This window comes from Miniopterus natalensis, chromosome 1 (assembly GCF_054644295.1).
Source record: "Miniopterus natalensis isolate mMinNat1 chromosome 1, mMinNat1.hap1, whole genome shotgun sequence".
NCBI classification, from domain to species: Eukaryota; Metazoa; Chordata; class Mammalia; order Chiroptera; family Miniopteridae; genus Miniopterus; species Miniopterus natalensis.
The window spans coordinates 99,907,606-99,922,921 of NC_142081.1; the positions used below are offsets into that span (position 1 = coordinate 99,907,606).

Consider the following 15,316-nt stretch of genomic DNA (forward strand, 5'->3'; position numbering starts at 1 on the left):
GGTCTCATGAGAATGACAGCTGCATCTAAAGAAAAGTTACAAGTAGGCCCCTTTGAACTCATCTATGGTCGACCCGTTCTCAGATCTGACCCACTAATAGCTAATAGATGAGGAAACTCTCCAGCTGTTGTCTTACACCATTAATCTAGGACAAGTACAAAAAACATTACAGGAATATGGAAACAAAATTCTACCTGCCCCCAATAAGGACTACCAAAACAAACAAGTAAAGCCAGGAGACACTGTCTATTTAAAAACCTGGAAGGACAACTGTTGAATTCCAGCTACAACACAGATGGAAGGGCCCACATCAGGTCCTACTAAGCAGCCCAACTGCAGTAAAGCTCTCAGGAATAGCCAGTTGGGTTCACTTATCTCTAATTAAATCTGTTGCTTATGAGTTCCCACAGGAACCATAATCTGAGACTTACTCTTGTGAATCCAGTGAGGACCGTAAGCTCCATTTCAAGAAACAAAAACCTGATCCTGGCTGGGTAGCTCAGTTGGTTCAAGCATTGTCCCAATAGACCAAGGTTCCAGGTTCAACCCCCAATCAGGGCACACACAAGAATCAACCAATGGATGAATTAATAAGTGGAACAACAAATCAATCAATCAACCAATCTCTCTCTCTCAAAATCAATAAAATTTTTTTAAAAAAATGAAACAAAAACCTGTCCTGACCAAGTGGCTCAGTTGGTTGGAGCATCATCCTATACACCAAAAGGCTATGGGTTCAATTCCTGGTCAGGGCACATATCTAGGTTGTGGGCTTGGTCACTGGCTGGGGTGTGTACAAAAGGCAACCAATCAATTTTTCTCTCTCCCCTCCCCCTTTCTCTCTCTCTCTCAAAGCAATAAACATCCTTGGTGAGGATAAAAGAAAAAGAAACAATAACTGGTCACAGATAAGTAACATGGTGACTGGGCTTTAATATAATTGTCTTTCTCATATTTCCTACTAGCCTGTCAATACGCTCAGCTTCCTCTTCCAGGAAAATACTTTTTCTGTCCCTGTTGGATTGAATCCTTATCAGATAAAGTCCTAGGTCCTCTACTCTGCTCAAATTATTCAAATTCTAACCAACCATGTATATCTTTCTTATTTTCATGACCCTACTGTACCCAGGATCCCTACAAGGAGAATGGGAGAACAATATAGTAATAAACTTTTCTAATATAATTGCTACTAGAAATCAACTTTCCAATTGCTGGATCTGCCATAGCTGGTTGCAACAGTCCTCCCACCTCAATTTCAACCTACAGTTTTCAACTTGAATCTAACTATTACCAAGGTCCTCCAAGGATTTCAAAAAGGCCAGTCCTTTTTTAGTAAACCTCCCTCCAGTTCCCAGTGGCTTTCCTTGCATCAACCTCTCCCTAGTCATTAGTCAGACTAATAACTGGTCAGTAAGATGCTCTTATGCAAGACCCTTAAAGAACCCTGTTGTCATTGTGTTACGTCCAACAAATGTATCAATAAGCCTGGACTAGATGATTCTGTCCCACCTCCAATATATCCAAAGACTTTTTCGAACAGAGTTTTCTGTATCCCTAATTTGACACACTAGTGTCCGCTAGTCCACAAAAGCCAACCAGGTATCTGGGAAACTAATTCTCAAAATGACCCCCAGAATACCTGCAGCTATTGGCAAGGAGAAACTAATACTAACTGGAAACTCCTTTACCAGATCCCCACAGCACACAGAGCCCCCACAGGGCCAAAGGACCCACTCCTAAAAGGGGATCCCTTTCCCCTGATTGCAAGGGAGACCCTATGAGCCTGGTTTTCAACAACGTATCCCCAGCAAGCGTCCACCCCTCATGGATACCTCTTCTTTTGTGGACTCCCCCAAAATAGCCTACATTATGATGGCAGACCTTATACCAAGTTCTATCAGCCTTAGCTGCTCTAGCTTATCCATGTGTCGACAACACATAATTTCAAGGCCAGTGCACCTTAGGTTTTCTTGGCCCTTGAGGGATTTCTGTCACTGTTCATAATGCCACTCATCCTCAAAATAAAAGGGCCATTGGTCTCATTGTAGCTGGAACAGGGGCAGTCATCAGCCTAGCAGCCCCATGGTGAGAATTTGCCTATCATGAAGCCATCTTAAGAAATTTAACAGACAGTATAACTGCCCTAGAAAGGAGTACTGGCGATGCCCTCAAAAACTTACAATGGTCTCTAGTTTCTCTTGCTAATGTTGTGCTAGACAACAGATTAGCCCTCAATTACCTACTGGCAGCAGAGGGAAGGTATGCGCAGTCATGAACACAACCTACTGCACTTACACTAACTCTTCAAATCAAGTAGAGGAAGACATTTAAAAAAACCAAAAACCTATGACCGGGCCACCTGGCTTCATAACTTTGGAAAGGGGAACCCTTCTACCAGCTCAATCTGGGATTCTGTAAAGTCTGCTCTCCCCTTCATTACCTGGTTTTTACCCCTCCTTGGACCTCTAGTAGTTATAGTTCTCCTTCTCATCTTTGGACCATGTCTTTTCAACCTTCTTGTCAAATTTGTCACCTCTGAAATACAACAATTCCAAGATGATGATGCTTCAGGGATTCTAGCCCATCCCTACTTTAGAAGAATCAGCTAACAGCCTCTCTGTTTCAGTCTCAGACTCCATTCCCTTGTACCCCTTAGATCAGGCAGGTAGAGACTTCCATACCCTATGCAGGGAGGAACCATGACTCTTGTGAGCAAGAAGCAGTTACTGAAGACAGGCCCTCTTCCCTCATCACCCCTAAAAGACTTCAGGGATGAAAGTCTCTGAGGGGAAAATGAGGCAGGTTAGTAAGAAGCTAGGAAAATTCCTTGACAAGTAAAATGGGGAGACTGAGACAGGTAGCTGAACAAAACAAACTGGTGGAGCAATTTACAGCCAGATAATATGTCATAGGTCTTATCTTTGCTAATCAAGGACACTTAGGATCAAATGATTTACACATTCCTGACTGTGCCAGGGCAGACCCACCTCGGTCCCAGTCCCTCTTCAGTGACATTCTTTGAAGATAAAACTGACCAGAGAATGACCCTGACCCCTCTTTACACTCATTTTGATGAATCAGCATATTGAAGGGCACACCTGGGAAGCTGGTGAATACTCTGTTGAGATCCTCCCAAGACCTATCCTAAAATTCCCACTTTTAGAAAATAGATAAAACCCCCCAAGATAAAAGAAGCCACCAAGCATTCTCTCTAGACTCTAGAGTCTACAGCGTGCCTGCATCCCCCTTTTCCTCCGGTGAACTTTTGTTCTCTTTCTTCTAAGCTCTAAGGGTCCCGACAAAGCTTGCAAGCAGGGGAGCAGCAGGCAGTGGAAGCTCATCCTGGACTAACTCCCTGAACCTGTTTCTAAGGACCCTTCTTTTGTTTAACTTTTCAGTGAGCTGAAAAACAGCTCTGCCTGTGCTTACTCCTGTCGCTGTGAACTTGCCTCTTCTATCTTAAGCTGTTCTTTTGTTTCACTGTCCCCAGCTTTAATAAGTATGCTCCTCAAATCACCTGGACTCAAACTGTGAAATCTTTCCTGCTTAAAGTCAATAACCTACACATTCCATACCATGCCGGGGCAGACTCCCCTTGGTCCTTGTCCCTTTCCAGTGACAGGGTTACACCCCTAACCCCAGTGTTGTTCAAGGGCCAACCATATTAGTTTGAGCCATATAAAATTGCAGGTATTTGACTCTATATCCTACAAAATGGCACTTTTATATGGTTCAACCATCTCATTTCATCCTCGCCACAGGAGCCCCATTAAATATACCTATTTAATTGTTCCCACTTTACAGATGAGAAAACTAAGACTCAGAAATTAGGCTGAACAGTCAATGAGTACTGAAACCAAACTTTGAACCCTGTTAATTCTTCCTTTTGAAAACTTTATAAGAATTTATTTGAACCAAGATTTTTTTTTTTAAGAGTTTTTTGTGTGTGTTTTTTTAAAAATATATCTTTATTGATTTCAGAGAGAGGAAAGGAAAGGGAGAGAGATAGAAACATCAGTGACGAGAGAGTCATTGATCGGCTGCAGCCCGCAACCCGGGCATGTGCCCTGACCAGGAATCAAACCCTGATCGCCTGGATCCTAGGTCGACACTTAACCACTGAGCCAAGCCCGGCCAGGCATATTTGAGCCAAGATTTTGAGGACACTCTTGGAAGCAAATTTTCAACAGATTGAAAAAATGCTCTGGGAATGGCAGTTTTACAGCTTATTTTATACATTTGGAATCAAGGGAGAAAACATAAAGAAGGTTACATGAAATCTACTGGTGATAGATTAGGGAGGTGGGAGAAACCAAAATGGGGAAATGTCTAGGGTTGGATAAAAAGTAAAATGGATCTGGCCGGGCGTGGCTCAGCGGTTGAGCATCGACTAGGATCCAGGCGATCAGGGTTCGATTCCCAGTTGGGGCACATGCCCGGGTTGCGGGCTGCAGCAGATCAATGACTCTCTCATCATTGATGTTTCTATCTCTCTCTCCCTCTCCTTTCCTCTCTCTGAAATCAATAAAAGATATATATTTTTTTAAAAAGTAAAATGGAGAGACATATACTTGTTTACAGAGGTGGGTATAGTATAGTTAACATTTAACAATATAGTGAATCATTCAGAACCATCTGAAATCTGGTGAATGGAAGTCCTACAACTAGGGAATTAAAGAAGCCACATCAGACTGATAGGAGGGGTGGAGATGCTGAATGAGCTGGTCCCACACCCACATGTGGCAGATAAAAATTTGGAGGGATATCTTGGCTGCAGGGGTCCCCCCCTAAGGAGCGATGGGTCCCAGTCCCATACCACACCCCCTAGCCCAGGGTTCCAGTGCCAGGAAGAGAAGTCCCATAACTTCTGGCTGCAAAACCAGTGGGAATTGAGGATGAGGAAGACAGAGGGCTGCTGAAGTCCCAGGCAGTTCCTCTTAAAGGGCCCACACACAGACTTACTTGGACTCCCTCCTTCCCTCTGAGCTCCATTGCTGGGGCAACAGCTCAAAAGGAACCAAGGACAAAAGGGGAGAAACTGAGTTGTCTTTCATCAGGGTAAGAGCTGGGGGGCAGTTTTCTCTCAGACAGAAGTGCTGGCAGAGTTCATTGTTCCTTTGATGAGCCCTCCCCTACACAGAGTTGGCAGGCAGGTGCCAACCATATCTGAGACTCCATCAACTGGGCTAATCCTATTTGCCTTGCCTTGGTGACTCCCTAAGCCTCCACCCCATCCAACTTTTGGGCCCAGCCAAGCTATTTCCAGTGGCTTTTCTATGTGAATGGCTTATCTTGGCTCACGCTTCAGATTTTCCTAAAATCTCTTAAATGAGCAGCATCCGTGTCCCCTGTACCTATCACTAAGTTGGTTCACAGCTTGGCCTCACCTGGGTACCTTGAAGCCCGGCAAAGTAGCAGCTATCCGCAGATTGCTTTGTAGGCCATGCTGGGTGGCCCCAGACAGAACACAGGCAGCAGCTGACCTTGACCTTGGCCTGCACTTCCTAGGAGGCCCCAGAGCCAACACATCCAGTGGACAAATTCAGATCACATTGAAGCACCACCACCCAACCACCTTCACAAGTGCCACACTTAAGGGGCAGACTCAGCAGGTACCAGAACCCTGCTGAAGTAAGTCCTGCTCTGTAGGGTGGGCCCCCAGCAAAGCTAATATTCTATGGTGGTTGGAGGTCAGTGGTTGGTGGTCACAGCCAGTCCTTGAGCTGATCAACCCAGGGGTAAATCTCTCCCATTCACATGCCAACAGCAATCAAGGCTCAACTACAAGAGCAGGGTGTGCACAGCTCACATAGGAGTCAGACTTTGAGTGCCCAGCTTGGGTGATCGGGGAGGCTGTGCCACTGGACCCTACAGAACACCCACTATATTAGGTCACTCTACCAAGCCTGGGAGATGTAGCAGCTCTACCTAAAACACAAAAACAAACACAGGGAGGCTTCCAAAATGAGGAGACAAAGAATCATGTCCCGTATGAAAGAATAGACCAAAACTCTAGAAAAAGAACTAAACAAAATGGAGACAAACAGTCTACCAGATGCAGAGTTTAAAACACTGGTTAAAGGATGCTCAATGAATTTAGTGAGAACATAAACAGCATAAAAAGGACCAGCCAGAAATGAAAAATAATTTACAGGGACTCAACATTAGAGTAGATGAGCCCTGGCTGGGTAGTTCAGTTGGTTGGAGCATCATCACAATATTCCAAGGTTGTGGGTTTGATCCCCAGTCAGGGCACATACAAGAATCAAGCAATGAATGCATATATATATGGAATAACAAGTCGATGTCTCTCTCTCTCTTAAATCAATAAATATAAATTAAATAAATATATCTTTTTAAAAGAGTACAGTAGATGAAGATGAGAATCAAATCTGCAATTTGGAATATAAGGAGGAAGCAAAAAACACCCAATCAGAAGAGCAAAAAAACGAATCCAAAAAAATTAGGATAGTATTAGGAGCCTCTGGGACAACTTTAGGCATACCATAATTCACATCATGGGGGGTGCCAAAAGAAGAGAGAGCAAGAAATTAAAAATCTATTTGAAAAAGTAATGACAGAAAACTTCCCTAACTCGGTGAAAGAAACAGACATACAAGTCCAGGAAGCACTGAGAGTCCCAAACAAGATAAGCCCAAAGAGGCCCAGACCAAGACACATCATAACTAAAATGCAAAAGGTTAAAGACAAACAGAGGGTCTTAAAAGCAGCAAGGAAAAAGCAATTACTTACCTACAAAGGAGCTCCCATAAGACTGTCAGCTGATTTCTCAACAGAAACTTTGCAGGCCAGAAGGGAGTTGCAAGAAATATTCAAAGTGATGAAAAGCAAGGACCTACAACCAAGATTACTCCATTCTGCAAAGCTATCATTTAGAATCAAAGGTCAGATAAAGAGCTTCCCAGACAAGAAAAAGCTAAAGGAGTTCATCACCACCAAACCAGTATTATATGAAATGTTAAAGGGACTTCTTTAAAAAGGAAAAAAAAGATAAAAAATATGAACAGTAAAATGGCAATAAATACATATCTACCAACAGTTGAATCTGAAAAGCAAACATAAACAAACAAGCAAAACAGAAACAGACTCATAGGTACAGGTAACATTTTGACGGTTCCTGGATGGGTGAAAAGGTAAAGGGATTAAGAAGTACAAATTGGTGGTTACAGAATAGTCATGGGGATGTAAAATATAGCACAGGGAATATAGTCAACAATACTGTAATAACTGTGTATGGTGTCAGAAGGGTGCGAGATTTATCAAGATGATCACTTAGTAAGTTATGTACTGTCTAATCACTAGGTTATACACCTGAAACAAATATAATATTGTATGTCACCTGTAAGTGAAAAATTTTTAAAAAGATTAAAAAAAACACATTTACAGTGAATAGTGATAGTTTGCAAGCAACGAGATAACGAGAGATCTCATGGTCTCCTGTTCCATTCGTCTTGTGCTCTGGTGTCAATGGTTGTGCCTCTGAGGGGGTTCTGGAAAAGAAAATTACACTGACAATTTTGGGTATGTTATCCTAGATGCATAAAAACAATGGGCAGGGCTCACTGAAGGTAAAACTTGACCTGCCATGACATGCCCTTAGGAGTTCAAGATCAGACCATCCTGTGTGGTGCCTTTGCGGTCATTGAGTATGCCGGCCCGCCAAGTAGGCCCCTGAACTTGCCGGGTCTACTATGTCACCCGTTTTCTTCATAACTCCTCTGTCTGTATAGAAGGTTGGAGTGCTTCCCAGTACACCGCAGCTGCCAGGGGAGTAAATGTATTAAAGAATTAAATAATCCCTAGGTGTCTGACTTCCACTACAAAACAGAGATTCTTGGAATCAGCAGGGCCTCTGGAAGCCCTTCTCAGTCTCCATCAGACCGCCTTTGAACGCCCAGAGGCAGCAGCGGATGGCCTTCCCTGTTCATTCCTCCCAGCCACAGGGGGCGCCAAATGCCAACGTCTCTTTTGGAGGGCCCTCCACGCAGCCTCGGAGCCCCTCTTGTTGCTCCACGCACCCGCCCTTATTTACGCCGCAGCCCTCCCACTCCGCGTAGCGCCCCCTGCCCCACCACCCACCCAACCCGCCAGCACCGCGCAGGCTCAGTGAGCTCGGCGTCCTGAGCAGCGGCGCGCTCCGGGCCAGGCGGCGTGGTGGTTGGGCCCGAGCGGGCCATGTGGCCAGGTATCGCCGCGTCCGCATGCGCAGAGTGGCTCAGCGCGCCCGTGACGGAACCACGGGGCGTGGGGAAGCGCGACCTCGCCCGCCAGTCCCGGCCCCCGCCCCTTGCTCTGCCGCTCCGCCCCCGCTGGGCGTCCCGGGCCGCTTGTCCCCTCAGCGGCGGCCGCGCGCGGCCCGGGGTCGCCGTGAGTACTCGCGAGGCCGGCCTGTGAAGCGGCTGCCCGGGGAGGGGTGGGGCGGGGCGGCCAGGCCGCTCGAAGGGTGCGGGGCCCGCTCCGCCGGCCGGGGTGGGTGAAGTGACGGGCTTGGACGGGTGGCTCTGAGGGGCTCTCCTAGGCTTGACAGGCTTCCCTCAAGGCCGGGCGGCGGGCGACACAGATCGGGCACAGAGTTTCTTTCCTGGGAAGCAGGTGTTAGGTGTCCTTGGGGTTTCCGGAGGAGACCAGAGACTCCCCCAAGGGAGGCCTCCGGGCCTGTCCTGGAAGCGCAGTGGCAGCTAGTGTTTGGGGCAGACCCCGTTTTCTCCCTCCACGGGGTGCCCGAGATAGCGCTGGTCTGTGGGAACGGCCCTCTGTGGGTTCTCCCCCGCACTCTTTGTTCAGTGGCCTCGTCTTTCTGAGAAAGGAACACTCGATATGGAGCACATTAACCTTTCCCAAGACCACAAAGCTGGGAGTCAAACCCAGATTTTAAACGTTAAGATCTTTGACTAGATGTAAAGTTGTCACACCGAAAAACCCGCATGGAAAGACCTTTGTGATCCAGACTTGAGGCATACTTAACGTTTGGTCTGTTCCCATGAAAATTCATCAAGTGTTCTATGTTAGCTACCGCCATCCAAAAACAAACTAAACTCTGAGCTGAACAACACCCTTTTCTGGGCACTGTTCACACAATCTGTATTTGGCCCAGCTTCTTTTGAAAGGGTCCCTCCTTTACCTCATTTAGATAAATCAGGTCTTTCTTGCTTAATTTATTATGAACTCCTTAAACTAGTTAAAACCACATCAGGAGAAGACTGGATGTAATTAAGACCTGTCAAATATGCTTAAGTTCCAGTTCCTCTATTCTGAGCAAGTAGTTTCACCTCCCTACATCTTGGTATTCTATGTATAACATGAAAGCTTTGAAACAGGTCATCTTTCAGGTTTATTCCTCATGAAAAATGTCTGTGATTCTGTGAATTTCATGACTCACCCCTCCCATTTTCCCATTCTTCACCTTTTAAACCCATTCTCCATCTCTTGAGAGGAATGGGCATTGATAGTAGAAAGTGGAGAGTATCTTTCATTAAAACAGCCTGGTTTGGAAAAGATGGTAGACTCTGAATTGTTTCTTCCCTGGACGAGAAAAATTCTAACTACCTTTTCCTCCTTGTGTTAACAGCAGAAACCAAGTAACAACAGCCCTTGGAGAGAGGCTGTTTCTTGACTTCTACAGTGACAAAGACTTGGAGAAAGTTAATGCTCCTGGCCCACTCTGCTGTCATCCTACCACCGAGCCCAAGACAGCCTAGGCTGGACATTAGTGCCTCCTCCTTTGTTCCTCTCTGATCATCCAGATTAGCACCTGACTGTTTATTTTCAAATCTCACAAACCCAGCCCCCAGATCTTCATATTCTGGTTTTCAGCTGCTTTTAAAGGTGAATGGAGTCTTGCTTTTTAAAATCATTTTTGTATGATTTTGTTTATATGTAGGTACATTTAGGTGCTGGTATGTATTTGCCCTTTGGCTTAAGTATCAGCAGATGATTGATTGATTGACTCATTCATTCATTTAATAAATATGTGTCGAGAGACTGGCAATAGAGGCAGTGAAAACAGTCAAAGCCTATGCCACCATAGACCTTACTTTGTGGTGGGAGATAAACACAATAAAAAACGTTTTGTATGTCAGAGCATGATAAGTACTGTGGAACAAAATAATGCAGGGAAGGGGGATAGAGCGTGCTAGTATGTATGTGCTGGGGTTTTGCTATTTTACATAGGATCCAAGGTGACCTTAGAGCAGATATCTGAAAGAGTGAAGGAGCAAGTCATGTGGATATATGGGTGAAAAGCTTTCCAAGAAGTGGGAACAGCAGGGTCAAAGGCCCTGTGGGGGGAATATGCTTCATATGTTTGAAGAATAACAAGGAGGCAGTTGTGGAGTCTTGGGTAATCTTTTATTCACATTTAGAGTTGACTTTTTAGGGAGAGCCCCTGCAAGAGTCCATGAATAACCTGATTTTTTAAAAACTTTTTATGATGAAATTTTCCAATTATACACAAAAGCTGAGAGTACAAGAAACCCTCATGTACCCATCACCTAGCTTCATCCATAATTGGCATTTTGCCATATTTATTTCATCTATCCCTCTCATTTTAGTGCTGGAGTAGTATTTTAAAGATCTCAAATAGGTGCCCGGCCGGGCGTGGCTCAGCGGTTGAGCATCGACCCTAGGATCCAGGCGATCAGGGTTCGATTCCCGGTCAGGGCACATGCCCGGGTTGTGGGCTGCAGCTGATCAATGACTCTCATCATTGATATTTCTATCTCTCTATCCCTCTCCTTTCCTCTCTCTGAAGTCAATAAAGATATATTAAAAAAAAAACTCAAATAGGTGATTTAAACTCTAAGAACTTCACTTGCAGTTTCCTTTTGCATATTGTTTAATTCAGTAGATTTCAGTAGGGGTCCTTGAAATTGCATTTTTAATAAGTTCCTTGATGGTACTGATGCTACAGATCCACAAAGCCCACTCAAAAACCACTGATTTAGAAACCTAAGATTCAACAGAGCCATATTAGAGACCAAGAAGCCCTGTGTTTAAGGTTGGTGTGGGTGAGACTGAGATATATGCAGAGCCAGGAAGGCCTAGAACAGTGGTTCTCACTTTTTTGAAAGGACTAGGAGTTCATGTTTTTCTGAGCATTTATTGGGATCATTATTGCATTTTTGTTCAGGGAATAAGTTCCAAGATGAGTGCAGGGCATTATTTTGGCCATAACAGCTCAGACTGTGTCTACCAGAGGGTGTTCAGTGTTGTTGAGGACTTTAAATTAGCTAAGATTATCATATAAAGGCTTCTAGTGATACTGATGTTTAATAAGCGATGGAGACTTGACTTGGAGAAGTAATTAGGGGTAAAAACTCCTCAAAGAATCTGATTCTGATGGGAGTTGGTACTATGAAAAATGTTCCAAATGAACTGATGTGATAGAATAGTGTAAGCATCTGGTCTTGCCACTATCACTTTTGGCTTCAAGGTTGGTACAGCATCATGAACTAGAGGAGGGACTTGCTCCAGTCCCAACTCTCCAGCATAAATGGAACAGTAATGTCTTATGTTTCTGAAGGGCTTTCAGAGTTCATTATCTTTAAAGAACTGTGTGTACAAGTATGTGCACATGAATGGAAGTATGTTTCTTTATGCACAAGTGTCTATACACATGTATAATAAAAGTATATTCATAAATGTGTGCCTGTGTATACACACCAGCTTTCATGTGGTGATAAAACCAATTGTTGTCTACTTTCTACAGGACAGTGACTTGTTACCACCACCACAGCAGAGCCTGCCATCCCCAGCAGATCTCCAGTCAGCCCCAGACATCACCCCCTCCTTTGTCTCCCTTTTGGCCTCCTAAATGCCCATCTCGTTGGCCTGGGTTCAGCTGGTGGTATGGAGGGGTACTGCCTAGCACTCAAGGAGTGTGTGTGACCTATTGACCCAATGGTGAGGACTGACTGCCCACCTCTGCAACTGAGCATCCAGGGGGTAGATGGGACAAAGTGCAGACCTCATCTTTTCCTGGTGTTTCCCCTCCCACCCTTTTGGAAGGTAGAGGGGCTCTTTGAAGTTAAAGGAAGCAGAAGAGGCATGGAAACAATATTATTTGATCTGTGTATAGGTGGATTTTCTTTGGAAGGAAAGGGAAAGAAAGGGAGAGATGAGACAAGAGTTTAGGTATGCTTTGGAACTGCATTGGGTTCCCTAGATGATTCTAGAGGCTAGCTTATACTAGAACCTAGATATACCTAGGAACCAACCTTGACATTGAATTCTTCATCCTCTTGCCTTCTGGCTACCAGACCCTTAATCATACCTGACACTTAAGAAGGCCAAAATTCTCTACTGTTTTTTTCCATCCTACCAACAGAGCTAGGCCATGGATATGGCCAGATTCAGGAAGAGTCTCAGATGCTCCCAAAGGATGAGGTGAAGGGAATAAAGAAATTAGGGACTCAATTATGCTATCCCAAGGGACCTCCCATTCCTTGTGGGGATCTATTTCCCCACCCTGTCACCTCACTCCATTCCATGGGGTAATGGATCAACAAAGGATCCTACGCTTATTTCTCATTACTAGGACATCAAAGGCCAGTTTTGGAATGATGATGATTCGGAGGGAGATAATGAATCAGAGGAATTTCTCTATGGAGTTCAGGTGAGATTTCAGCCTCTAAGATACATGTTGGATGGTAAAAATGTGGTTCTCTGGAGTAAAAGAGATGATTCTGGACCAGAGATACAATGTTGGTGTGGTTTGAGCATTATCTTGTCAGAGCTGATATATCCTTGCTCTTGTCTGGGACTCATACCTTTCCTAGAATAAACTATCTCCTCTCTACGTGGAGGCTACCCACATGTTGTTTGTTTGTTTGTTTGTTTTGTTAATCCTCACCTGAGGATATTTTTTCCATTGATTTTTAGAGAGTGGAAGGGGGGGGAAAGAAACGATCGGTTTCATCCCATACATGCCCCAACTGGGGATCAAACCTGCAACCCAGGTTCGTGCCCTTGACCTGGATTGAACCAGCTACCCTTTGGTGCAAGGGTCAATGCTCTAACCACTGGGCAACACCAGCCAGGACTACCCTTATGTTCTTATTTGGAAATAATTATTTTCTGACTGTTCCCTCACTAGCCAGTGGATCATTTCAATCATTACTGTAAAATTTTGTTAAGAATTACCCTGCCAGGTAGCTCAATTGGTTGGAGCATTGTCCCTGTGCACTGAAAGGTTGTGGGTTTAATTTTCCATCAGGGCACATGCCTAGATTGCATGTTTGATCCCCGTACAAGAGGCAGCCAATCGATGTTTCTCTTTCACATTGATGTTTCTCTCTCTCTCTCTCTCAAAAAAAAAATAAATAAATAAAAATATGTCCTCGGATGAGAATTAAAAGAAATTTACCCTGCCACTGATTGCATCAATACCCAAGGCATGGTCCTGAGCAGGAATGTTGGACTCTTCAGACAGAACCAATCTGAGTTAAATTCTGTATTCTTCAGTCTGTTTTGAGCTCTCATAGAAGGGACACCTAAGTATTCTGGTCAAGGTCTGAGAAGAGTAGCTGAGGCTTAAGGATGTGAACCCCTTAAGCAAAGCCTGCAGTTGTCTATTGAAACTTTTTAGAGTGGTGATGGAGGGAGACTGGTCTGTCAATGAAATCCCCAGCTAGGGCTGCCACCAACAATTCTTTTGTATATATAGTTTTTTGCTTATATGTCCTGCTGTTGTTTGATTTGCCTGTTCCTGGTGTGTTTTCATCGTTTTTTTTCCCACCTCTCTCTTTACTGCTATGTCTTCCTCCCCACCCCTTACTGTTTTTGCTGCGGACTCAGGGAAGCTGTGCAGCTGACCTATATCGACACCCACAGCTTGATGCAGACATTGAAGCCGTGAAAGAGATCTACAGTGAGAACTCTGTATCCATCAGGTGGGACTTCAATTCAGGAATGGAAGGGGAGCAAGCCACTTCTTTCTGATCTGTTAAAAGGCTAGAGGTTTTCTCTTTTTATGGTGTGCTAGGGGATCTGTGTAGACATTGATAAATTGTGAGCTTAATGATAGTGAGAGTTGCTCAGAGTACTTAACCTTGGCTATCAGAAATAAGGGAAGTATAGCCACTTTTCTTAGAAATTCCTTCTTATCCTAGACCCCTCCAGACTGATAGTTTCACCTTTGAGGTAAGAAAGGCTTCTGGCCTGGAGAAGGCTCTGATTATTAGGTGGCTTGAGGCTGTAGCTAAGAGCCTAGGTACAGAGCTACCTTGTACCATTCCCTTCAGTTTCTGTTCCCTTCTTTCTCCCTTAATGAGTCTCACCTGTGGTCACCTGTATCTCTATAGAGAATATGGAACTATCGATGACGTGGACATTGACCTCCACATCAACATCAGCTTCCTTGATGTAAGTGGTGCTAGTACCTGCCAACAACATATCTAGCTGGACTTGTGGATTTTGTCATGTAGGCCAGGAGTCTTGTACCTGAGTGCTGTATTTGGAGCACATACACTCCATCCCTGTCTTTTTTAGATCATTAGTACATAGTGGTGTGAACTGTCATGTGCATGTGTGTGTCTATTCAAGTCTATTTCTCTCTGTTGCTAAATTGGAAACTGTTTCCCTTACTCTTTTATTCTTATTTATTTATTTATTTATTTATTTATTTATTTATTTTGGTGCTGTGACTCAGATATGACCTTACTCTTTTAGGAGGAAGTTTCTACGGCCTGGAAGGTCCTCCGGACAGAACCTATTGTGTTGAGACTGCGATTTTCTCTTTCTCAGTACCTTGATGGACCAGGTAAAGGCAGTGACTTTGGGCAAGTGTGAGCTAATCTAAAGTCCTAAATTAAGTGAAACAGAGAAAAACTAGGAACAAGGCCCTTGGGCATAATCTGCAGGCCATTGGTAGGGACTTTTCAGTCTCCTCTCACTGGTGTCTTTATTCCCTGTCACCTGATAGCAACCCCCTCAAATCCTTCTTGGTTAATGAAATTGTTTTCTTTGGATCCCAGATATTATTTATTCCTCTCCTTCCCCTCAACCTCCTCATAATGGTTAAGGGTATTTGAAATTGGTTAGTCTACTCCCAGAATCTGCCCTTTGCCGCAAATGTTTTCCTTCTCCATTGTTGTTTAGTGTACTCTTAGAATTTGAGGAAGCTATTCCACTGAACTGGAGCTTTGGACTCCCAGGAGGAAAGTGACATGTACATACTAGGAGCTTTCTCTTCTCTTTGCAGAACCATCAATTGAGGTTTTCCAGCCATCGAATAAAGAAGGGTTTGGGCTGGGTCTTCAGTTGAAAAAGTAAGAACTCTGATCTTTCTGGTTATGGA

At 44.3% G+C, this 15,316-nt stretch overlaps 1 protein-coding gene across 6 annotated transcripts in view; it reads left to right on the plus strand.

Moving 5' to 3' along the window:
- Window positions 1-8,286: 8,286 nt before the first annotated feature.
- The window catches only part of PARP6 (poly(ADP-ribose) polymerase family member 6), a 36,137-nt gene continuing 29,107 nt past the window's right edge, over window positions 8,287-15,316 (plus strand). For 2 of the 6 annotated variants that reach the window (XR_001602356.2, XR_001602357.2), the window contains exons 1-7: window positions 8,657-9,846; window positions 11,729-11,922; window positions 12,557-12,634; window positions 13,816-13,910; window positions 14,322-14,382; window positions 14,689-14,779; window positions 15,221-15,287. Coding sequence is in view for 1 of the 6 variants with exons in the window: in XM_016201425.2 (XP_016056911.1) it covers window positions 11,920-11,922; window positions 12,557-12,634; window positions 13,816-13,910; window positions 14,322-14,382; window positions 14,689-14,779; window positions 15,221-15,287 (395 nt within the window). In the remaining 5 variants the exon portion in view is untranslated. Of the gene's footprint in view, window positions 8,389-8,649; window positions 9,847-11,728; window positions 11,923-12,556; window positions 12,635-13,815; window positions 13,911-14,321; window positions 14,383-14,688; window positions 14,780-15,220; window positions 15,288-15,316 lie in introns of those variants that run through there. The other 4 variants (XR_015715685.1, XR_015715686.1, XR_015715684.1 and 1 more) reach the window with 3 other exon arrangements.